The sequence below is a fragment of the Scardinius erythrophthalmus genome (assembly GCF_964197995.2).
Source record: "Scardinius erythrophthalmus genome assembly, chromosome: 5".
NCBI classification, from domain to species: Eukaryota; Metazoa; Chordata; class Actinopteri; order Cypriniformes; family Leuciscidae; genus Scardinius; species Scardinius erythrophthalmus.
This window is the reverse complement of record NC_138225.1, coordinates 46,095,749-46,120,113: the sequence shown is the minus strand read 5'-3', so window position 1 is coordinate 46,120,113 and position 24,365 is coordinate 46,095,749. Positions and strand designations below refer to the sequence as shown.

At 41.5% G+C, this 24,365-nt stretch overlaps 1 protein-coding gene across 1 annotated transcript; it reads right to left on the bottom strand.

Moving 5' to 3' along the window:
- Positions 1 to 1,561: 1,561 nt before the first annotated feature.
- Positions 1,562 to 12,951, bottom strand: hepacamb (hepatic and glial cell adhesion molecule b; the record flags this gene model as incomplete). Its single annotated transcript, XM_081366222.1, has 7 exons — positions 1,562 to 3,407; positions 3,746 to 3,816; positions 6,342 to 6,427; positions 6,522 to 6,615; positions 6,753 to 7,034; positions 7,133 to 7,474; positions 12,870 to 12,951. 7 exons carry the CDS (start codon positions 12,949 to 12,951, stop codon positions 3,078 to 3,080), a joined length of 1,287 nt encoding a protein of 428 aa, XP_081222348.1. The 3' UTR covers positions 1,562 to 3,077.
- Positions 12,952 to 24,365: the final 11,414 nt, after the last annotated feature.

The window sequence follows — 24,365 nt, the reverse complement described above, 5'->3', positions numbered from 1 at the left end:
CTACATCATTTTTTTTTTGCAGAAGTTCTTTATAGATGAACTGAATCAACACTGAAATTACTTGACAGCTGAAATGCACCATTTTCCTGCATGTTATCACTGTAAAGCTGCTTTGAAACTATATGTGTTGTAAAAAGCGCAATATAAATAAAAGTGAATTGACTTGACTTTTAAATACCTGAAACTATTTTAGAGTGATTGTTTTTCCACAGGGTAAGCTATTTGCATTCTCTGTGCTTATTTGGGTTTCTGTCTTATACATTTATGCATGGGTATGAATCAACACAACATCAGCCTGCTCCCTTTACAATGCCTGTTCTCAACAGCCGTGCCCATGCATAACAAGGAGCCTACTGTGTCTTTTGTGTGAATCAGCACGCACATTGTCTCTCCCTTTTCAGGGACAGAATGAACTTCAACGGGAGAGACACGATTACATAATGCTCAGATTATTAGCGGGTGAAACACTGTGCAAAGTCTCGTCAAATATGTGAAAGATTGCATTTAGAGCTTTCTCAATATTTTATTTAACATCTTCTTTACAGATCAACTCTACTTGTCATTTACATTCACCAAAATAAAAACAGGCCTGTTCATGTTCTTTAAGTGAATGAAGAAAAAAAAGAAAGAAAAAAGGAAAGAAAAACATTCACTGTTGGCTTGACAAAGCCTAGCCTGGAGTTTACAACAACTGTAAACAATTTATTCAATTAAGTTTGAATCCAGATCTTGCTAGGTGGTTGCTAGGGTGTTCTGGGTGGTAGGTAATTGCTTGGGACATAGATATGTAGCTATACGTAGGATCCACATTCAACCGCGAGACACGTCAGCGAGCCCGCCATCTTGCAACGGTCAGCGTGTTGTCACTCACAGTGAGAATCAATGATGCCACAACATTGCGCAGCTTATGGTTTTGAAACCGCCGAGATTTAAATTCCTGAAGAAATGGCATAAACTTTCTCAGGTGAGAATGTGTTGGGTTGTGTTTTTATATAACTCAATATTACATGTTTTTACTTTTACTATGCTAACTTTTTAACGTGTTAGCTGACGACTTCGTCTTGTTGTATTGTGTTAGTTTAGCAAAATCATCTGCTAAAGTCTATTTCATATAGATATTCATACTGTATATGCGTCTCACTACGGTTGCAGTCAGTCAGTCAACTTGCTCTCGAATGTTCACGGACCACTCCAATATGGCTGATGGCTTACATGTAGCATCCCATTGAAACAACATCTATGTAGATATCTATGGCTTGGGAATTGTGGTTGGTTGCTAGTGTGTTGCTATGAGTGCTTCGGTAGACTTTAAGTAATTTTTATTATTGTGCCTTAGAAAAAAAAAAACACTGGTGTGCATCTTGCGACAAAACAATGGCACTGTCATATTTTAAGATATATTTTTACATATTTTATTCTGGGACTTAAGCCTAAGGTATAACCTTTAGCAGATGATTTTGCAGGTAACGTCAGAACTCGGAAGACTAATTCACCAGTGGTTCCTTCTAGATTTTGCAATGAGGTTTTATGTTTTTTTTTCATTTTTTTTTTTTTTCATTTTGTGAGTAAAATATAACCTGTGGTAACCAAAACTTGACGATATTCTGAGGTCTTGTTCTACAACGTAAACTACACACACGTAAAGTGTGTAAATGTGTGACCCCAAACTGTCTTATTTAGTTACTTATGAGAAACATACGTTTTCAAAAATAAACATAACTGCTTCAAAATTCACATTTTCAGTGTGTGTAATTTACGTTGTAGAACAAAATGTCGAAGTATCGTCAAGTTATGTTGTCGGTTTTTTGCATCCATTTGACCTCAACGCATATAATTCCCACACCCCCTTTCACATTGCAGTACCCAGACATCTCTGAGAGTGAAGAGACCTTGGGCCAGATTTACTAAACAGGACAAATTAGCATGAAAGAGTAATAATAAAATAAAATAAAAAACCCAATGGGAGTGCAAAGTTCAAATGCATAAGACTTTTGTTCATCTTCAGAACACAAATAAAAATATTTTTGATGAAATCTGAGCTTTCTATCCCTCCGTTGACAGCTACGCAACTACATTTTTGACGCTTCAAAAAGGTCATAAAGAGATTGTAAAACAAATCCATATGAATTGGGGGGTTTAGTCAAAATTTTCAGAAGAGACACAGTCGCTTTATATGATGAACAGATTGAATTTAGGATTTTATCGACATGGTAAACGGAAGCTCAAGCATGTTCGCTTGACGTGCGAGAACCGATGAGGTTAATTCTCATGTGTTACGCAGCATGTTTGAGCTTCTGCAAGAACCAATGAGTTTTGTTCTCGTGCGTCAAGCAGGTTCGGTTGAGCTTCTGTTTATGTTCAGTGATTAATGTTTAAATGTGTATAGAAGCCTAAATTAAATCAGTTTATCATATAAAGTGATCGAGTATCTTTAGAAAATATTGACTTAATTCATATGGATTAGTTTTACGATCTCTTTATGAACTTTTTGAAGTGTCAAAGGGGTAGTTGTGTACGGAGAGTACAGAAAGATCTTGATGACAAGTAATTAATGAAAGAATTTCCCTTTTCAGGTGATCTATCTCTTTAAATAACGGCGTAAATATCAGTAAATTGACTAGTGCAAACCTTAGTATATAACACTGCTTGATTTACTTAAATACTCTACTCCCATAAATTTTGCGTCTGAAAGGGAAACTCCAACAAATGCATATGCAATTAGATCAGCCGCAAAAATAACCCTGTCCACGTCTTTCCAACACTAATTTTTCACTGCGTGTCTTTACTAAATCCTGACAATAGATTTTAAACACTGAAAGAGTTTGCACTGGCACAAGCCGTTAGTAAATCTGGCCCATACATAGTGTGTTAGATCAACTCAACATTCACAATATGCTTTCAAATAAAATGTGTCTTAACATGATGAAGCTAAACAAGTTTGAAATGCAGAGTTTTGGAGCATAGACACATATGTGTATTTACATATTTACATACATTAATGCAAAAGTATTTGTGCAGGTCATTATCTGACTTTTTGCAGCATGTGGGCTTGGCAGACGTGGTCAGTGCATCAACATCTATATTTTTGGGGAGCCTCTTGGTTCTTGTGGAGAGTTGGATATATCCTCAGGCCTCCTGGCTGGAGACGAGGACTCAGGGGGCTGTGAGACTCGACTGGACTCTCGGATATGGGGCGAGGAAGGGGCTGGTGGGCTTTGACTGTGTCCCTTCCTCCGGCGATGGTGGGGTGGGGATTTGGTGGAGGTGCGAGGGTATCTGCGAGTGGAGCGAGCTGGAGGCTCAAGCAAGTCGGATGGAGGAGGTATTGAGCTGCAGTAGCTTGGAGGGCTGCCGCTAATAGAGCTGCATGTTTCACATGTTGACGCTGGTTCACCAGGAGGAGAATCCTGAGGATGTCAAGTACAGGAATTTACAGTCTTCACACACGCCTACATCATTGCACTTTCATATTATCAAGACATGCAAAACGTCTAGGCTATTCTTGTAACAGGTGTGTTAACATCATAACCTATTCTGTATATTAGAATATGTGGTGAAAACATGAATATTAATGTGTAATACAAAGAAATGTTTCTGAAGCAGTCATGTGTTTGCGGGTTCAACCTTTGCTCTCTGACTCACAGACAGTTCTGCTGAGATAATGGACCTCTCATCCACTTGAAAGACTATTTTTAACTATAAAGTGGGTGTGCTGGGAGAGGGAAATTAAATAATGTCATTATACCTTCTCTTTTAAGATGTATAGTGATACAGGATTCCTCCGCTCATGATCAGTCATTATTGGGATGACATCATCTAGATACATAAATTAAAAATTTAACATGAAATATAATATAAAGTTAATGCTCCATCATCCGTGCGACCCTACGTAGGACAACCGATTTGGAGAATTAATGGATAATATAATATAATATATTGCCCCAGCATCCTGTACTCATTATCAGCCATCATTACTATGACATCATCATCTAAATATATAAATGGACAATCGCACATGGCATAAATCTAATCTAATCTAATAAATATAATATTGTCATTGTATCTTGCTGATAACAAAGTGCACAAGGTAGGAGATAGTTAAAATAGTCCTTAATTGTTGGTCCCACCAAGGAAACACACAGGAGATCACTTGAAGAAACAGAACAGCACACTCTAACACTGACAAGACAGGACCATGAACTGAACAAAACAGGAAGTACATATACTAGAACTAAACAAGGGAACTAATGAGTTAGTTAATAAGGGCCAGGTGAATTAAATGAATCAAAGAAACACATGGGAAAACTGGGTCAACTGAAAATGAGCAAACAGAAGGGGAACAATGAAAACAAAGACAGAACAGACTCTGACAGTACTCCCCCTTCCCGGAAGGCGCGGCCTCGCATCAAAACAAAAAGGGAAAAAGAGTCCAGCGGGGGAGAGGGGGTGAGCATCCTGGAGGCTGATGTAAGGCTGTGGCAGGGAATGTCCAGGATGGCGCTGGCAGGATGTGAAGCCTCCAGGGCGGCGCTATTAGCATGGGGCGCCAGGAGGAGTTGGATGCTTAGGAAAACACCAGGGTAGCGCAGGTAGCTCAAGGAGCCAGGGAGGTGCAGGCAGTCCTGGGGCCCAGGGAGGCATCAGTAGTGCAGGGAGCCAGGGAGGTGCAGGTAGTGCTGGGAGCCAGGGAGGTGCCGGTAACTCAGGGAGTCAGGGAGGGTGCAGGTAGTCCTGGGGGCCAGGGAGGTACTGGCAGTGCCGGTAGCCAGGGAGGTGCAGGCAATTCCGTGAGCCAAGGATATGCTGGTAGCTCAGGGAGCCAGAGAGGGTGCAGGCAATTCCATGAGCCAGGGTGGTGCTGGTAACTCAGGGAGCCAGGGAGGGTGCAGGTAGTCCTGGGGGCCAGGGAGGTAATGGCAGTGCAGGGAGCCAAGGAGGTACAGGTAATTCCGGGAGCTAGGAAGGCTCGGCCACTATAGTTAGGGACATATAGCCCCGCCCCCCCAAAACAAAATTTCTTGGGAGGAGCTATGGGGTTGTGAACCGGAGCGGACTCTGGAGCAGGCTCATGGGCTGGAGCCATCACTGGATTCTGGCCAGGGGCTGGAGTGGATGTGTGTGTGGCCCAAACATACATAATAACAACAACATAAATGGTAAGGACCACCTATTCAATTCCACCAGGGCAGACAGGAAGGGCTGGCTCTGGAATTTCACTCACTAGAATGGACAGGGGAAATTTCACTCACTGGAACAGACTCTGGGATTTCTCTCACTGGAACGGACTTGGGATTTCTCACTGGAACGGACTAGGGGATTTCTCTCATTGGAATGGACTAGGGGATTTCTCTTAATGGAACAGACTCTGGGATTTCTCTCACTGGAACAGACTCGGGATTTCTCACTGGAACGGACTAGGGGATTTCTCTCATTGGAATGGACTAGGGGATTTCTCTCACTGGAAAAGACTCAGGAATTTCTCTCACTGAAAAGGACTTGGAACAGACAGTCTCAGGAACGGACTTGGGAGTGGACTCTGGAGTGGAGGTCCTGATGGTAAGGTCCATGGAGGGCTTGGACGCAGGCTTGGGGTTTGCTGGAGTGCCCAAACAAATTTCGGGGTGGGACTGGATGACAGCTGGGAATGTCCTCATTCATTTTCTCAACAACAAAATCAGAACCATTCAACCAGAGGACATAATTAATATATTCAACCAAAAAAGAGCTGCTTTTACCAGGAAAAAGAAACTGATACAGTTCATCATCCAGTCCCTCCTGAAAACAAGCCTAGGGCATATGAGTGCTCCAGCTCACTAGATTGTAACAATGCAAAAACTCCTCCACATATTGTTCCAGGGGCCTACCGCTCTGTTGGAGGGAGAAGAGAAGGTGATCTTCAGCTAGACTCTGTAGCTCAGCCCATTTCATTGTCTTTTGGTCCTGTCTTCTGTCACCGTATGTGGCTGATAACAAAGAGCACGACAAAGGAGATACTCAAAATAGTCTTTACTTGTTGATTCCACCAAGGAAACACACATGAGATCACTTGAAGAAACAGAATAGCTCATTCTAACACTGACAAGACAGGACCATGAACAGAACAAAACAGGGAGCATTTATACTAGAACTAAATGAGGGAACTAATGAGTTAAATAACAAGGGCCAGGTGAATGAGATGAATCAAAGAAACACATGGGAAAACTGGGTCAACTGAAAACGAGCAAAGAGAAGGTGAATCAGTAAAATAAGCTTGTTAGCCCAGGGTGCATTTACTCTGATGAACATTTGATATGGACAGCAAATCAATATTAAATAACAACATAATTACACTGAATACATACCCTCGGGCTTGACGTCATGATACCTGATGTGGTGGTTTTGTGGAATGGATCTTGGTATAATAGTTTTAGACTTCTGTTTTTTTGATCTGGTAATGAATGGATTTATGGTGACACGTTAATTTACACTAATATTGTTAACTTAATGATGGATGAGTGAAAAAAAGAAAAATAGGTTTATACTTTTTTGATGGCCTCCAGCAAGCACACACAGTTACAAGGGTGACGAGGACGAAGATGCCGACTGTAGACAGTATGATATAAAGGGAGCTCCTTTCTGGAAAACGAGAACATTTTCAGCCATTTTGTTTCTTAAAGAACTGCAAATATTACATAAACATAATTATGAAGTATATAATACAGTATCAATGTATTTTAAAATGATTCATTATGTTCAAATGTTCCAATTCTTACTGTAAACCGTGAGTTTCACTGGCAGACTTCTCATGCTACTAATTGGGTTCTCCACCATACAACTGTAGACATCATCATCAACCATCTGAACGCGTGTGATGGTCACGACCTTCTGGTCCGTTGACAGCACCAGACGGGTCTCATTTAATAATGGATGGCCACCTTTTGCCCAGCTATAGGTAGTCTTTGTGCCCGTGTCATGGGTGCAATTTATTGTGAAATTCTCTGTCAGTTCCAGAACAGTGGAAGTGACCATGTGGACGTGTGGCTTAGAGATTGGCTCTGGTAAAACATCAACCAAGATTTTATTGGTTTGATTTAATGAGATCAATGTCAATGTCTGATTTTTTTCCCAAAAATTTCTTAAACTAGAGTCTTACCATCTACCGTCAGGTCGATGCTGCCCTCTCCAGTGAAGGTGTCATCGGTGATGGAGATCTCTACTTCATAAGTGCCCTCATCAGACAGCCTGAGATTATGCAGCAGCAGTGTACCATTCTCAAACACAAGGATACGGTCTCTGTATTCCGGCCGCAGGTTACCAATGATCTCCGTGCCAATGGACTGGACCACTGTAACAGGTTTGTCCCTCTTCAGCTGCCATTTGATTACAGGAGGATCCAGACTTCTGCTTGAGTATCGGACAGAGAGCAGAGCTTCTCCACCTACTGTCCCTCTGATCAGCGTCTCAAAACTGGTAATGTTCACCCCCTGAACACATGCTGTGAAATGAACATCTATTAAAAATCTGATTTTTGAGATTAATGTTAGTTTGTCAAAATGTGACGAGATCAAGTCAGCTGCTGTGGCATCATTATCAAGTTCATAAACAGTCATTACCTGATCTTGAGCTGACTGCACTCAAAACATATTTATGCGTAAATTTAAGGTGGTTACACTTCATTTTAGAGTTAGTTTTAAGAGTTGGGTTTGGTTTAGGGTTAGTTGCATGTAATTATGTTTAATTTACTGTTATTACTACAGTAAGTTCATGTAACATATTTAACAATGACACTGCAAAATAAAGTGTTACCAGTAAAAATAAAAAAAAGTGTTTGAATTGCATATAAAATGTCCATTCATTTAGATTACACTTTTTTTACATAAACAAATAAATAAACTTAAATGTGATAGTTGTCAGTCAAATGGAACAGGTAAGAAACAGGTTACATTTCTACACAATAACCATGTTTATATATATTTATCTTTAGTAAATCTAATTTGTTTTTATTCAACTAATTGAATATTGCTTGTTCTACAGCTAGCATATTTTAACCATGTTCATACCTTTTAACTGAATAAATGTAATTGTATTCCCGACCCAATGAAAAGACTTATGCTGATGGCAATTTGAATAAATGTATTTAAAAAATATGATTATTTAATTAAAATGAAATGGATGCAAATAGTTATAACTATGCCATGTTTTTTTTTTAGTACAGAAATCTTACCTGTTTTATTTATGACTGACAAATGCATCATATTAAGTGTATTAATTTGTTGTTAAAAATGTGTAACCAAAATGGATGGAAATTTCATGCACAATTCAAATACAAAAATCTTAAATTTAAAGTATAGTTATTGTACTTGCATAGTGCTTTTTTAACTAAAAACAAAACAAAGACAAACCCACAAGTATTCTATTCAATTAATCGAAACATTTTTGTTTCCCCCAACATGCATCACATGCCACAAACTTTCTTGCATCCAACTAATGGTCATGTGATGTAAAAGTTGTGTGGTGGGTAAAGCTCAGGTTTCGTAATCAGAAGACTAATGGTTTGATCCACACAAGGAGTGACCCATGCCATGAGCCATTATGCTTTTGAGCAAAGCACTTCACCTCAGGCTCCTCCAGAAGGACTGAACCTGTAGTAAGTGCACTGTAGGATACTATAGGGATTAAAGTGTCTGATATGACTGATGCTATTTAACAAAGTTGTGAAATCATGACATTTTAAAGTAAATTCAGCATTTCAGTCTTTAATGTCTATGAAGTTGTAAAGGAATGTAAAGGAAGTAGCAACATCTTTGTAGTGACATCTGAGTGATTGAAAATAAATTAGGATGGGGCCTTGGTTCTATGCATTGAGTGTTGATTGGTTGGAGACATAATGCAAGCTTGAGGTCGACTGCAAGAAAGGGGCAGAGTTTTGGACTAAATGATTGGAGAAGTCCAACATACATCATCAGAGAGAAGTCTGTCACTTCACAGAAAGATTCAGTTGAGGACATTTTGATTAAACATTACAAGCTATTTAATAATAAACCTTCATAATAAGATAACATGCATTTATGAATTTCCATTTTATTCAGACTTTAAGTTCCATATGTGTTCACTTTTGATGATTGTTCATTAGTTCATGTAGATTTAGTGTTCCCCTTATTATTGTTTCCACACATACAGGGAAGATACACTTAATGTGTCAGTTTGTTAAGGCCTCTCCCTGCCTTCTGTCTAACTTCACTGCAATCATGTGCAAATGAAGCCATAATAATACTCATCAGATCCCTTTACCAGACAGAAAAACACCATAACCTTCATACAGGACACTTGCACAGCTTAAAACACCCTTTACAACTGAGCTCTTTCAGATATTGATGAGTCAAATCACATATGTATAGCAAATGGCCAGGTGCAGGCCAAAAATGGATCACAAGTCTGTTCTGATAGGCTAACAGACAGATAACAAATAACAAAATCCAACTAACTAGTTATTGTAGCAATATACACTACTGCTTAACCCTCTGGGGTCCTTCGTTTAACAGTCACACTCAGGACCTTCGGGTCCAAATGGATCCGGAGGGCGGGATTAATAAAAAAAAAAAAATTTTTTTTTTACTTGTTTTTTATAATATTTTTTCTTTTCTTTTTTGGTGTTTTGAGATAATTTTATGATTTATAATTAATATTTATGCAATAATTATGACCCATTTTTTTTCCCATTGAATATAATAGAATTTTTTTTAATATAATTTTTATTTTATTTTTATTAAAGCTGTATTTCATTTTAGAGTCAAGCCTAGGCCTCATGAAAGCAATTTTTGAAATGAGATGGGTGCCAAAATTAGCTTTCATTTGTGTGTCTGTTTTGCACTCTTGATGTTTTAGAGATTCACCCCTTCTGTTGAGTCCTTTTTTTCTGCATCCTGGCTGATTTGTAGATTGTACGCACAAAAAAACTCTGTGTTTTCATATTTTTGACAATTTCCCATTCATTTTTGACCAAAGAGCAGAAGTGTGACGACCACTTAGCATGCTTGGATCATGACCTCAATATTTTTTGTGTGTTCACATACCTAATACCATAAAAGTCACCTAGTTTCGTAACATTCCGATGAAGCTGTGATTTTTAAAAATTTAAAACAGATTTTTGTAATCTGAATTTATTAGTGTGTATGTGTATAAAAGTGTGTTTGTGTGTGTGTGTGTGTGTGTGTGGATGTGTCTGTTTTGCACTCTTGATGTTTTATAGATTAACCCCTTCACTGTTGTGTGCTTTTTTTCTGGATCGTGGCTGATTTGTAGATTGTACGCACAAAAAAACTCTGTATTGTCACATTTTTGCCAATTTCCCATTAATTTCCTATGGGGGTCCATTTGGACCCGAAGGTCCTGAATGTGACTATTTTTTTTACAACCACTTAGACTATTCAAATCCTGTCCCCAATTTTTTTGGGTGTTCATATACCAAGTACCAACAAAGTCACCACATTTCGGACCATTCCGATGAAGCTATGATTTAAAAAAAAATTTTATTTAAACGCTTAATTATTTATTTGGACCCGAAGGACCCCAGAGGGTTAAAGGTTTGGGGTTGGTAAAATTTCCTAATGCTTTTGAAAGAAGTCTTCTAGGCTCACCAAGGCAACATTCATTTGATAAAAAAAAAAACAATAAAAATATTGTGAAATATTGTTATGGTCTGTCTCCTATGTTTCAATGTGTTTTTGGTTTAGTCCTGTGACCTAGTTTTCCCCAGTCTGTTTAATTAGTTATGTCATTAACATGTGCCCTGTTAATTAACTAATTAAGTTCTTTTGTTTTCTTTGTTTACTGAAACCCTCAGTTCTCCCAGTCTCTGTCCATTCTCGTTAATGTTTGTGTGATTTTCTCCTGCGTTTCTCCTGGTTCTTGAGTGTTTGTGATTAAAGTCTGTTTACTGGAATTATTCCTCGTCGTGCGAGTTTCTAATTTACCACGTTACGTAACAATATTATTACAAAAAAAAAAGTTTCAGTTTTCTGAAAAGCCATTACTTCAGTCTTCAGTATCACATGATCCTTCAGAAATCATTCTAATTTGCTGCTCAAGATATATTTTTTCATTATTATCATTATTAAAAACATTTGTGCTGTTTAACATTTTTGTGTATTTTTTTTTACCTGATTATTTGATGAATAGAAGTTTTAAAAAAGCATTTATTTGAAATAAAAATCTTTTGCAATATTATACAAGATATATCTTATGTCTCATTTGACCAATTGAAGGCATTCTTGTTTAATCAAGCATTCATTTCTTTGAAGGAGCTTTTGTATTTTGAGCCATGCAAACAACCCAGACTTTAAATATGGGTTCACACATCGGTTTTCCTTATCAGCCTTTCATTTATGCCATTCATGATAATATTAATAAATTTCAATGCTTCATTAAAAACAGTTTTGTTTTACTTCTGTACTGTACAATAAATATTTTTAGTGGATCACCTTTTAAAGCCTTAAGTAATATAATGTAAAGTGTCCTCTTTCTCTGATAACCAGCATAATAAAGCCAGTGTGGAAACAGCCCATCTCCCTGGTAACTGCTTACAGTATGAAAGGTCTGCCAACGATGAGAACACAAAAGCTTGAATTGTTTGGCCCAATTTCCTGGAATGAAAAGGGCCCACAGAGCGACAAACAATCCATGTGATGAGATGAAAAGTGACACACGGGGCTCCTGTGGCTTTGCTGATGACAACATTGGCCAATTGTACAACACAAACAGCTTCTAAAGTAGTCATGATGTGAGGATAGAAATGGGGTTTCATGATGTTGTAAATAGGAATATGAAGTACAGTAGTCCATACATCTTTGTCCTTCTAGTAACTAATTGTCTCAATGCTGCTATCTGCTCTGACAGTAGATCCGGATAGGCAAACACTCACAGAGCACAGAAACCTATAGAAACGCAGCATCTTTTTATTTAACTCTATTTTTTTATTTTTTTTTCATTTCCATTTGGGTGTGGTAGCAATATTCCAGGAATTTTTCAATAAATCAAAATGCACTTAAAATGAATGAATGTCATTGCATTATACATCCAGATATCAAACCATTTATTAAAGAAAGCAAAATATATATATATAAAAAAACATTTTGGGGTAACACTTTATGTCGACGGTCCACTTTAGACATTTTACTAACTATAAGTATCTTTGCAACTACAAGTCATCTAACACACATTAGAGTATTCGTACTGTCTGCTTAATATCTAATACTTTATTTTGATGGTCCCCCAACAGGCTATAAGTCTGTTATAAGTTCACTGACAATAAGTAACTCTGCAACAACATGCCAACTTATTCTACTAACCCGAACCCTAAGACCTAACAGTCTACTAACATTCTACTAATACTCTAATGAGAGTTAGTAGACATGTAGTTACAGAGTTACATACAGTAGTTATAGAATGTCTAAAGTAGATCATCGAAATAAAGTGTAACCAATTTGGGTAGCCAGCCGTCTATCACAATGACACCAGTTATTGTTTATGAAATAAAAAGCTAAAAAAAAAAAAAAAAAAAATAGAAAGCTTTAGAATTATTTGTTTGCCGCTTGATTTCATATTTTGTTATCTGCTATGAAATTCATACACTAGAAGTGTGGCAGAAGTGTCCAAATTCTGTATATTGTGGTCTAATCAATAATATGGTGGTTATTTTCTGGTTACTCATTACAACACATGCAATAACATTAAAGTCCTTGACATATCTTATACAAAATAGACTATATAAAACTAAAAATAATTTCTGTAATTTTTTTTTAACCTGCAGCCAGCACTACGCCATAAGCTCTCGGTCAAGGCCAACAGTGGAACGTTGTCATTGAATATAAATTTACATTTGTTCCTCTTACCTGAGTGAATCAGAAGGATCAAGAGGAGAGGTGCTGCAAAAGCAGCTGATGCCCAAGAGAAAGACTCCTTCTCTGCCTTCATCTTGGGTCTAACTTTCACAGTCTTCCCAAAACAATTAGCATGATTTGTTCACTCTGAGCCTGTCCCCCAACTCAGAGTCCTGCCATTCCTTCCGAGGCTGGGCTATGCCATGCAGCTGACAAACGCACACGCAAAAAAAAAAAACACGCACAGACGTGCAGTCACACACACATGTGCATGTGTACATGCTTTCACACAACCAGTGCAACACGATATCATGTTTGTGAGTCATTGAATGGGTCTGTTTGTGTAAGGGGGAGAAAGGGGTGGTAATATACGTGTGGGGAGGTTGTTGTTGCTTCACGGCCTGACTGTTTATTGTATTTTACTAATGCACTTTCCTTGAGTAATATACAGTCATTATTATAATAAAGAACTGGATTCTTTAAAAAAAGATAATTGTGCAACAAAACCATAACTAAAACTTAGATGAATGAAAATAATTGGAAAATAACAATAACAAAAGGAGCAGTGACAGTACTGTAAGACTTTGAGTATATGCCTCTCCTGATAGACTTTAAAAAAAAAAAAGAAAAATCATAAAGAAAATCCAAATAGACATTATTTTTTTGTATTGTTGCTTCATGATCTCCCTCCCCCTCATTGTTCACAACATCAATAGGAAGGGGAGAGTTGAATAGTTGATCTGGGATCTGACTTACCATTATAAAGGCATATCAAGAAACAGAACCAATGATTTTAGATTGTGCAGATGGATAGTTGGCAAATATCATGGATATTTTTTGTCTTTTAAGATATTGGATTAAAATGTACTTGAATGCAAAGGTAGTTTGCATAATTTAAGATTTTGTGACTAGTTGCAGTTTTCTTTAGTTAGTATTTTTTTTTCCGGACAAAAATGTAAGTATTTAAACCAGCCCCCGGTAGGTTTAGTATAAACCTCAATTTAGTTCTGGAGTAGCTTCCTCCAGGAAACCAGTTTATTAAACTCTATAGACTAATTGTAGGACTATTTATTTGTTTTAAAGATTTTGTTAATCTGGTTTAAAAGGCCATTTTAGTATAAGATTAAATCTCTATCCGGCAAACCTCCCTTTTTAAATTTACTGTCAGTGATTTGTCATTTATTCCCAATGCTTTATTTCATTGAATTTATTTTATATGAGCTTATATAAGTTTCACCTAAATAATTTGACGATCAGACATAACAAAGACACAATCTGTTCAACGCTTGCTGATTATTAGTCATTCTCTTAAAACCTTTGTATGATACAAATTTATACATCTGTCCACTTGTCTCTATACAACTTTTTTTTTTCTTTGTCTAGTTGTCTGGCTGCATTAATCTCTTTGCTTGTGTTTTATCAGTCGAAAAGATTTTGATTGGCAGAATTCCCAGCAACTTTACAGATGCTTTTCAATGACAACTTTTTAAGCACTTTACAGTATGTAGACAGCTGGGGTTCCATAGGGCAGGTTTATACAATGCTGCCCTCCACTGGCTTGAAAGCACCAAAGTGACCCCTCCTTTTCTATCTCACTACAAAATGGACAGTGTCCCTTCAGGGTCTCCATATTGACTTTTACTGCATCTTTAACAAAAGACATTGATTAAACAGGGCACAGAAGACACTACAGGTTAGAAGCCTAAAAGTGAAGGGAACCTTATCAAAAATGACATTCACATGTATGTTCACATTTCATTAATACACATACAATAAAGGGAGTAATTAAGCCAGTTAAGCGACTAATTCATTTTCTGTAATATAAGTCAGTGTGGGTGTAATGACCTCTTATCATTAACAGGCTTGTGCTTGTTAGCATGAACATGGTTTCTGTACTAAACAAAAGGCATATTTACCAACAAAAGGAGAGATGCAAGGCGAACATATGAGCCTACAGAAGCAGGAGGCAACACTGTGGCAGATTTTGTCTGTGTTGCCATTGGAAACCTGAGTGAAATTCATATTTCATAACTCTCCCACCCCCGGCTGAGTCCCTGGACGTGTCAGAGTGAGTGGGAGCCGACGTGGGTGTAAAGTGGGCTCAGAGGCTCCAAAGCAACTTAAGGCTCTCATCCCACAGCGCAACACAGAGCAGGATATTCAGTTACTGCTCGTGGATTCAGACATGCTGGGGTTGTTGCTATGCTGAATTCCTTGAGTTGTGATTTGCTTTGATATGAACCAATTGCCCTTAAGCGCCTATTTTTGAGAATGGCTCTTGAAGAGATATTTTTGGAAAATAGTATTTTTTAGGTGTGTCATTATGTGAAAGAAAATGATAGGTTTCCTGATCACACTTCTCTGATATGCAAGGAAGTTTTGTTCATTTCATTCTGAGATGAAATACCACAGCACACAAAGACAAACTCTCTCAGTTCTACACTGTAAAAAAATGCCATGTAACCTAAATATGTGACTAATGTGGTAGTACTGTATATAAAGGAATGAGTTTTATGTAAAAAATAAAAATACATACATATTGTATACATACATACAAACAAGAGACTGAATCATCCAGAGCAAATCTCTCCAATTGATCTGCAAGATTCTAGTAGAAATGTGGCTGATCATCGATGCGATCATGGACAGCAGTGCAAAGTTGATTCTGTGCTAATTTGATCTAATATTTTATAGGTTTTTAAATTGTTGTAGATTTAAGTAGCAAATGTGAATCGCTAAAATTATTGAGTATATTTTGAGACAAAGGACTTCTTAATGATTTTCAGTTTTGTTCAAGGTAAAAGAAGCAACAGTCTTTCAGTAACAGTCTTTCAAGAATATGTAAAAGTAGATTATTTGGGGTAAAAGGCACCCTTTGCTGTTGGGGCGAAAGGCACAATTAGGCCTACTTGATATGATACATAGCATGGCAGACTTTTCCATTTGTTGACATGACATGGTTAGATTCAGATGGTAAATATCATATATTAAGTTGGGTTTCCACCTTAGAGATAATCACAATATTTATAATGAAACCATCATATTTAAAAAATGATATAGGTATTAATCATATAATATAATAAATTATAATTTATTGCTACTACTGTAAATCTAGATTAAATCAATATGGGATCCCCTTCAATGATTTCAGAAGTAAAGTATTTGTATAAATAATGTGTGCCTTTTGCCCCATGCTTGCCACCTCATTCATTTATAAGATTTTTAAACAAATTAATCCACTTTTATGATTTATTTTAACACAAAATCTGTTGCTCTATCAATACTCAATACAAACAAATATATTTTTTTCTGCAATCATACATTATGGGAGTAGTGAAAAGGACATTTTTCTTAAGGTGGGGTTTTGACCCCATTGTACCTTACTATTTAAATACCAATAAAATGGGTCTTTTTGTAATCAGTGTTATTTTGATAAACATGACACAATATAACATTATGGTTACATGAAAAGATTTTTTACTGTTTTAAAAACACGGATTTGTGAGCATTAGAGGAACATGAAACACACGTCATTGTTGTCATTGGGTAATCCGGCCAATCGTGAAACAGCTGTGTCGTCATCAGAGCTTGTGTCGGCTGAGTCAGCCGTCTGCTCTCGAATCATTCCTGTGGTACTTTGATGCCATACGTCAGTGACGTGGCATTGGCGCTGTCTCGAGTTGGATACAATTTCTAACCGGCATGCACTGCTTCAAGTCAGACAGCAATTGGTCTGCGCAGTTCCACATGAAGTCAAACACACCTTTCGTCTGTGTAAACTCTGCCCCTTTCATACAGCCGACTGCAAGTTCACATTCAGATCTGGCACCAACCCATCAACAAGCGATGGATTGAACCAAGATCTCTTCCCCCCCCCCCACCCCCTTCACACAGAACCCCCACCCGTAAGGCCAGGACATGTAGTTATGACGAAAACAGACTATTGATACCTGCTGATATAGACAGATATTTATTTACATGCAGGTGCAGAGCCAGTTACATGCAGGTTGACAGTCATTTAGTCATTTTGGTGTGTTCAAGCACAGCTTTTTGGTTGTGCAGGGCGAGTTGTTTTTCAAGTTTTGTTTTCATTATTTCTTTACTACTTTGTTTTAATTTAAGGAAGCTGTCGGGAGTTTGGCGCCATTTAATTTGAATCCCTTATTTTTCTCCTGTTTATACTGTATATAGGGCCCTATCTTACACCTGGTGCTAGTTTCAGTCTGACGCAGTTATCATTTTCATGTCTTGCGCCACGTTGTTTAAATAGCAAATACATTTGCGCCCATTTGTGAGCCCATGGGTGTGCTGGCCTGAAAACGAGGTGTGTTCTGGTGCATTGTTGGCACGTTGCTATTTTGAGGCAACAGTAATAGACTGTGCCATTGACCAAATGAAACCTGGTCTAATATTTTTTTTTTTTGTTATTTGAAGCGCACGTTAGGCTACACAACGTCCACAACGCGTGTACACTCTGCAGACGGCTTCGGTCTTTCCACTATCAAATTCCGTCATGTAAATAGCGAATCTGCTATGGCGCGAGCGCAACAGGCATTTAAAGGGAATGGGAGATGAGACTCTGATTGTTTTATCACACGTAAATCCCAAAACACACCCATTACTCATTATGAGAATAGGGACAACCCTTTTAGACCATACGCCTGGCGCTCCAACCATTCTTCCCGTCGTTAAACTAGCAAAAGTGGATTCGGACACGCCCTAAGTGCACTTGCGCCCTGCGCTGTAGACCATGCCTAAGATCGTTAAAATAGGGCCCTTAGTATCATCTTAAGTCTTAAGATCTTAAGTTTTCTTGGTCACTGTTATCTTATGTTCCTGTAGTAAGGTTTGTAGTGTAGGAAGGAAGAAGACAGGGGTCGGCTGACTGGGACTGACACTTTATTCACAAAACAAACAAAATAAACAAAAGGTGCGCAACAGCGCGTTCACCGTGCTTTCCTGCACAGCAATAAATAATCACACAATGTCACAGTCTCTGGTGATCTCTCCTAGATCAGCCCGTTCGTGTAGTCCCAGTCCACTACTCTCTTCTCCTCTCTCTCGCTCTCCCCGGCTTTATGCAGTCTCTCCACGCCAATTACTGCAATCAGACACAGGTGTTCATCATCTGCACTTGACCTACTTACTCACCGCTCGGCCCCCACCTTTCTCTCCCGCTACAGACTTCGCGGAACCACGCCCCCCTCGCCACATACCCCCACCGCCCGACTCAGGCCGGGGAGCCATCCGGCCTGCAGCCTCCCCCCCCCTCCTCCTGGAGAGGAAGTCAGCCACAGTCATCTGTGCACCCGGCCTGTGGATCACCTGGAACTTAAACGGCTGTAAAGCTAGATACCAACGAGTGATCCGCGCGTTGGTATCCTTCATGCGGTGGAGCCACTGCAGGGGAGCGTGGTCCGAACAGAGGGTGAACTCCCGTCCCAAGAGGTAGTAGCGGAGGGTGAGAACGGCCCACCTGATGGCTAGGCACTCCTTTTCGATGGTGCTGTACATCGTCTCTCTCTTTGAGAGCTTTCGACTGATGTACAGCACCGGCCGCTCCTCACCCTCCACCTCCTGGGACAGGACGGCGCCCATCCCTCTGTCCGATGCGTCAGTCTGCAGAATAAAAGGGAGAGAAAAGTTAGGGGCATGTAAGAGTGGGCCACCACACAAAGCAGCCTTTATCTGAGTGAAAGCCTGCTGACACTGCTCCGTCCACTGAACCGTATCTGGTACCTCTTTTTTAGTCAGATCAGTCAACGGGCTGGCGAGGTCCGAATAATTAGGCACAAACCTTCTATAATATCCCGCCAGCCCCAAGAACTGTCTAACCTCCTTTTTGGTCTTAGGTCTTGGACAAGTTGCAACTGCTGCCGTCTTATCAATTTGGGGACGCACTTGTCCATGACCCAAGTGGAAGCCCAGATATCTAACTTCCACTCGCCCAACCGCACACTTCTTTGGGTTTGCCGTGAGCCCAGCTTTTCTCAGCGTCTTCAGGACAGCCCGCAAATGCTGCATATGCCGCTGCCAGTCGCCACTATAGATGATGATGTCATCCAAGTAGGCAGCAGCATATGCAGCATGCGGCCGGAGAATTCTGTCCATCAGACGCTGAAACGTTGCTGGAGCCCCGAACAAACCGAAAGGAAGGGTGACAAATTGGTGTAATCCGAACGGCGTGGTGAAAGCGGTCTTTTCTTTGGACATAGGTGATAAGGGGATCTGCCAATATCCCTTCGTTAAGTCCAGTGTCGAATAAAAACGAGCAGTACCCAGCCGATCAAGCAATTCGTCAATCCTAGGCATTGGATAAGCGTCGAATTTCGACACAGCATTCACCTTCCTGTAATCCACACAGAATCTGACTGAGCCGTCCGTTTTGGGAACCAAAACTATCGGGCTCGCCCAATCACTGTTGGATTCTTCTATTACTCCCATTTCCATCATTGCCTCTAATTCGCTCTGCACTACTTTTTTTTATGCTCTGGCAGGCGATACGGCCGGCTGCGAACTACCACCCCCGGCTCGGTCTCAACGTGGTGCTGAATGAGATCTGTGCGACCAGGCAGAGGCGAGAACACATCCGCAAATTCTGCTTGTAAATTCTTTATGTCAGTGAGTTGGGATGGTGAGAGGTGGTCTCCTCCAGGGTCCAGAGCGAGGGATTGTTTTTTTATAAGCGCTTCTGGACCGAGATCCTCCTCTCCGCTCACCACCATCGCCAACAACACTGACTCCACCTCCGACCATTTTTTAAGGAGATTGAGATGGTATATTTGATGTGCCCCGCCTCTATCTGTCCGTATTACCTCATAGTTGAGATCCCCAACTCGCCGTGTGACCTCGAAGGGTCCTTGCCACTTTGCGAGTAATTTTGAACTGGAAGTGGGAAGTAATACAAGCACTTTTTCTCCCGGTGCAAATTGACGCAGTCTAGCCCCCCTGTTGTACAACCGACTTTGTCTGTCTTGAGCCTGTAACAAATTCTCCATGGATAGCCGCCCCAAAGTGTGGAGTTTTGTTCTCAGGTCCATGACATACTGAATTTCATTTCTACTATTTGAAGGTCCGTCCTCCCAAGTTTCTCTAAGGACGTCCAACACCCCGCGAGGCTGACGTCCATAGAGAAGCTCGAAGGGGGAAAACCCCGTGGAGGCTTGGGGGACCTCTCGTACAGCGAACAAGAGGGGTTCTAACCATTTATCCCAATTTTTGGCGTCTTCCTGTACGAACTTTCGAATCATGGTTTTTAACGTGCGATTAAACCGTTCGACCAGCCCGTCTGTCTGTGGGTGATAGACACTGGTACGAATCACTTTAATGCCCAATAACTCGTAAAGTTCGCGTATAGTACGTGACATAAACGCCGTGCCTTGATCGGTGAGAATCTCTTTCGGGATTCCCACCCGGGAGATCAATGAAAACAGAGCACTCGCCACACTTTTAGCGGAAATAGTGCGGAGAGGAACTGCTTCAGGATACCGCGTTGCATAGTCCACCAGGACCAATGCAAAGCGGTGTCCCCGTGCTGACCGTTCTAATGGCCCGATGAGGTCCATACCAATTCGCTCGAAGGGGGCCTGCATTAACGGGAGTGGGCACAAAGGTGCTTTTGGGTTAGCCGGTGGGTTTACCAACTGACATTCACGACAAGACGCACACCACTTGCGCACGTTCTCGTGAATGCCCGGCCAAAAGAATCGGGCCATGAGACGATTTAGTGTCGCTGTTTGTCCTAAATGTCCGGCCATTGGATTACAATGAGCCGCCTGGAAAAGCATTTCCCGGCGGCTTCGAGGAACTAATAACTGAGTTGTATCTTGCTTTGACTGGGCGTCTTGGGTCACCCGATACAACTTATCTTTTAAAATTGCAAAATAAGGATAGGAGAGCGGCTGGTCAGGGTGGAGAAGCTGGCCATCGATGGATCGAACCTGATCCAAAGCATGTTTTAGAGTCTCATCCTGGGACTGCTCCAGGGGAAAATCATCGCGTTCGGGGAAGTTAATTCCTCCCAAAACGCTCTGTTCCCCTGAAACAGCACCCAGAGGTTCTGACTCAGCTTCACCCAGCTGAGCAACCGCCTCTTTTCCTTCCGGTTTCCCCCAAGAAGCATCCGTACACAAAATCCCTAATAATTTATTAAAGTCTGGCCAATCAGTTCCCAAAATTAACGGATGCCGGAGGTGCGGATTAATCGCTACCTCCACACTATGTTTTTGTCCCCTAAATTGAATTTCCACGGGCAATCTAGGATAATCCACCACATCCCCGTGCACACACCTTACCTTAACCATGCGGCCATTATCCAATGCCTTGGACTGAATCAGGCTTTGATGCATGGAGGTTTGGTTACACCCTGAATCCACCAAAGCCCGATAGGTACCCCCCTTGATACTCACAGGTATCTGATACTGGCCAGCTTGATCGGGGGCAGCTCGTGGGGCGTCGGGGACCCGGATCAGTGTCCCCACCTCCATCACTGGACACCGATCTATGAAGTGACCCGGGTCCCCGCAGCGCCAACAAGCCGGCCCAGGCTTCCCCTCTGCTCTGTGGGCAGGAAGCGGGTCAAGGAATTGGCGTGGAGAGAGTGCCGCAGCCGCTTGCGGGGGACCCGATCCGGCAAATGATCCCCCTCCCCGGGTAAAGGCTCTAGATGGAGCCGCCGGCTCGCTCTGGCTCCCCATCCTCCACCGCGGTAGGGGTTTTGGCGGTGGTCCTCCCCGAGTCCTGGGGAGGGGGACGGGCCTAGAGGGAGAGGGAGAGAGAGAGAGAGGAAGAGAGGCAGATGGAAGAGGTTCGCCGACCCCTGGACACGCCACCATCTGATCCTCCGCCAGCTGGATGGCCTGATTCAGCGACGTCGGGCGGTGGCACTGGACCCACTCTGCAGTCCTTGTAGGTAGTCGTGAGACGAACTGCTCCAGTACCACTCGATCTACGATTCCCTCGACGTCGCTTCCATCGGCCATCAGCCACCTGCGGCAAGAGTCCCGGAGCTGTTGTGCCAAGATGAAGGGTCGGCCGGACTCGTCGAGGCTCAGGGTCCTGAACCGCTGACGATGTTGTTCTGGGGTCCGGCCGACCCGCTGAAGTATGGCACGTTTGAGATCTTCATAGACCAGGAGGTTCCGGACTGGCAGTTGGTGTGCGGCTACTTGTGCTTCTCCCGAAAGCAATGGGATGAGCCGCATTGGCCAGTCCGTGGAGGGCCATCCCCTGTCCTCCGCTGACCGCTCGAAGAGGTCCAGAAATGCCTCCGGGTCATCCTGCGGCCCCATCTTATTTAGCGGCAGCGGTGAGGACGCAGGTGTTTGGGGGACGGCCCTAACCTCCCGGTCTACCCAGCTCCGGAACAGCTCGCGGTCTTCATGCTGGCCTCGGAGAAGTGCTTCGAAGCGATGGTCTTGCTCCTCCTTTATGGCCAGCAGCTGGCGATGTTGTTCCTGGTGAAGACCGGCGAGCGTTTGGATGATGTCCGCAAATGGCGAGGCTGGCGGGGTTTGCATGGCGGCGATGCTCTTCTTCCCTCCCGGGTTTCGGCTCCACTGTAGTAAGGTTTGTAGTGTAGGAAGGAAGAAGACAGGGGTCGGCTGACTGGGACTGACACTTTATTCACAAAACAAACAAAATAAACAAAAGGTGCGCAACAGCGCGTTCACCGTGCTTTCCTGCACAGCAATAAATAATCACACAATGTCACAGTCTCTGGTGATCTCTCCTAGATCAGCCCGTTCGTGTAGTCCCAGTCCACTACTCTCTTCTCCTCTCTCTCGCTCTCCCCGGCTTTATGCAGTCTCTCCACGCCAATTACTGCAATCAGACACAGGTGTTCATCATCTGCACTTGACCTACTTACTCACCGCTCGGCCCCCACCTTTCTCTCCCGCTACAGACTTCGCGGAACCACGCCCCCCTCGCCACAGTTCCCTAAAGACTTTTTTTCTAACAACTAACAGAGGTGGGGGCTCGTCCTAACAACTGAGAACTTCTCTTAATTCAGGAGAATTCAAATGTTGTCGATGTGGAAGCTTGATCATTCACAAATAATACCGCTAGGCTGATTAGGGTTGTAAATGTAAAAAAACAAAACAAAGAACGGGTAAGCTAGTTATCTCTTTCTTTGGCTGTTTTAAATTCCTTAAAGAGATAGTTCACCCAAAAATGAAAATTCTGTCAGTAATCACTCACCCTCATGTTGTTCCAACCCCGTAAGGCTTTCGTTCATCTTCGGAACACAAATTAAGATATTTTTGATTAAATCTGAGAGCTGGCTCACTCCTCGGCTTCTATGGGATCGAAACTTGCCGGCCCAGAAAAGTTAGTAAAAAATCTAAATCGTTATCGCTAGCACAACACACTAGGATCTCGCTAGCCTGTTAACCTGCCATCCGTGCTTGCCGTCTCGTGTGCGCTCGCGCCTTTTACAAGTCCATCAAACAACTATGGTGAGCAGGATCAGTCAACAAACATGATGAGTAACCTCTTCTCTTGTTATAGTCACTTGCACTTCGTGTCACATGTATAGTATAGCATTCTCTGTCAGCGGTGAGGTGTCACTACACATGTGATAAATGTAGGGAGATATTCAAGCTGACGGAGAAGATTTCAGAACTAGAGACACTCATCCAAACTTTAATCGAGGATAGTAAGAATGCAAGGGCTTTAGATACTGCTTTGGATGCGACTAGCTTAGTGAACTCTGTACATAGTTCGGTTCCGGCTGTAGAGCCTGTGCAGCAGGGCAACTGGGTGACCGTGAGATGCTGTAGTCACGGGACAAAACACTGCTCCTCCGTTCCGATTACCATAACAAATAGATTCTCCCCACTCAGTGAAACACCCACTGTGAATCCTGCTGGATGTGCCCTAGTTATTCGCGATTCTATTACACGGAATGTGAAAATAGAGACACCAGCCACCATAGAAACATGTTTGCCGGGAGCCAGAATACCTGACATTAAAGCAATTTAAAAGTGCTGGCTAATGCTAATCGTAAATTCTCTAAGATTATTATTATTCATTATACACTAATGATGTTCGACTTCGCCAGTCAGAGATCACTCAAATTAACGTTAAAGAGGTGTGTGAACTCGCAAGTACGATGTCAGGCACTGTAATTTGCTCTGGCCCCCTTCCTGTTCGTCGGAGTGATGAGATACTTAGTAGACTGTCCTCACTCAATGGCTGGCTGTCTAAGTGGTGTCCGCAGAATAATAAAGGGTTCATAGGCAATTGGAAACGTTTTTGGGGCGGACCTGACCTGTTGAAAAGAGATGGTATTCATCCCTCCTGGGATGGTGCCGCTCTTCTCTCTAGTAATATGGCACATAGTCTTAAAGCTCAAACATGAATTGGGGCTCAGGTCAGGAAACAGACAGACTAAACCAACCATCTGCCAGCTGTCTCATGTCAATGAGGTCAGATAAATCGCATCGCATAGAGACCTCTTTCACCTAGATATCATCATATAGAGATAGTCTGTTCCCCGAATTAGGA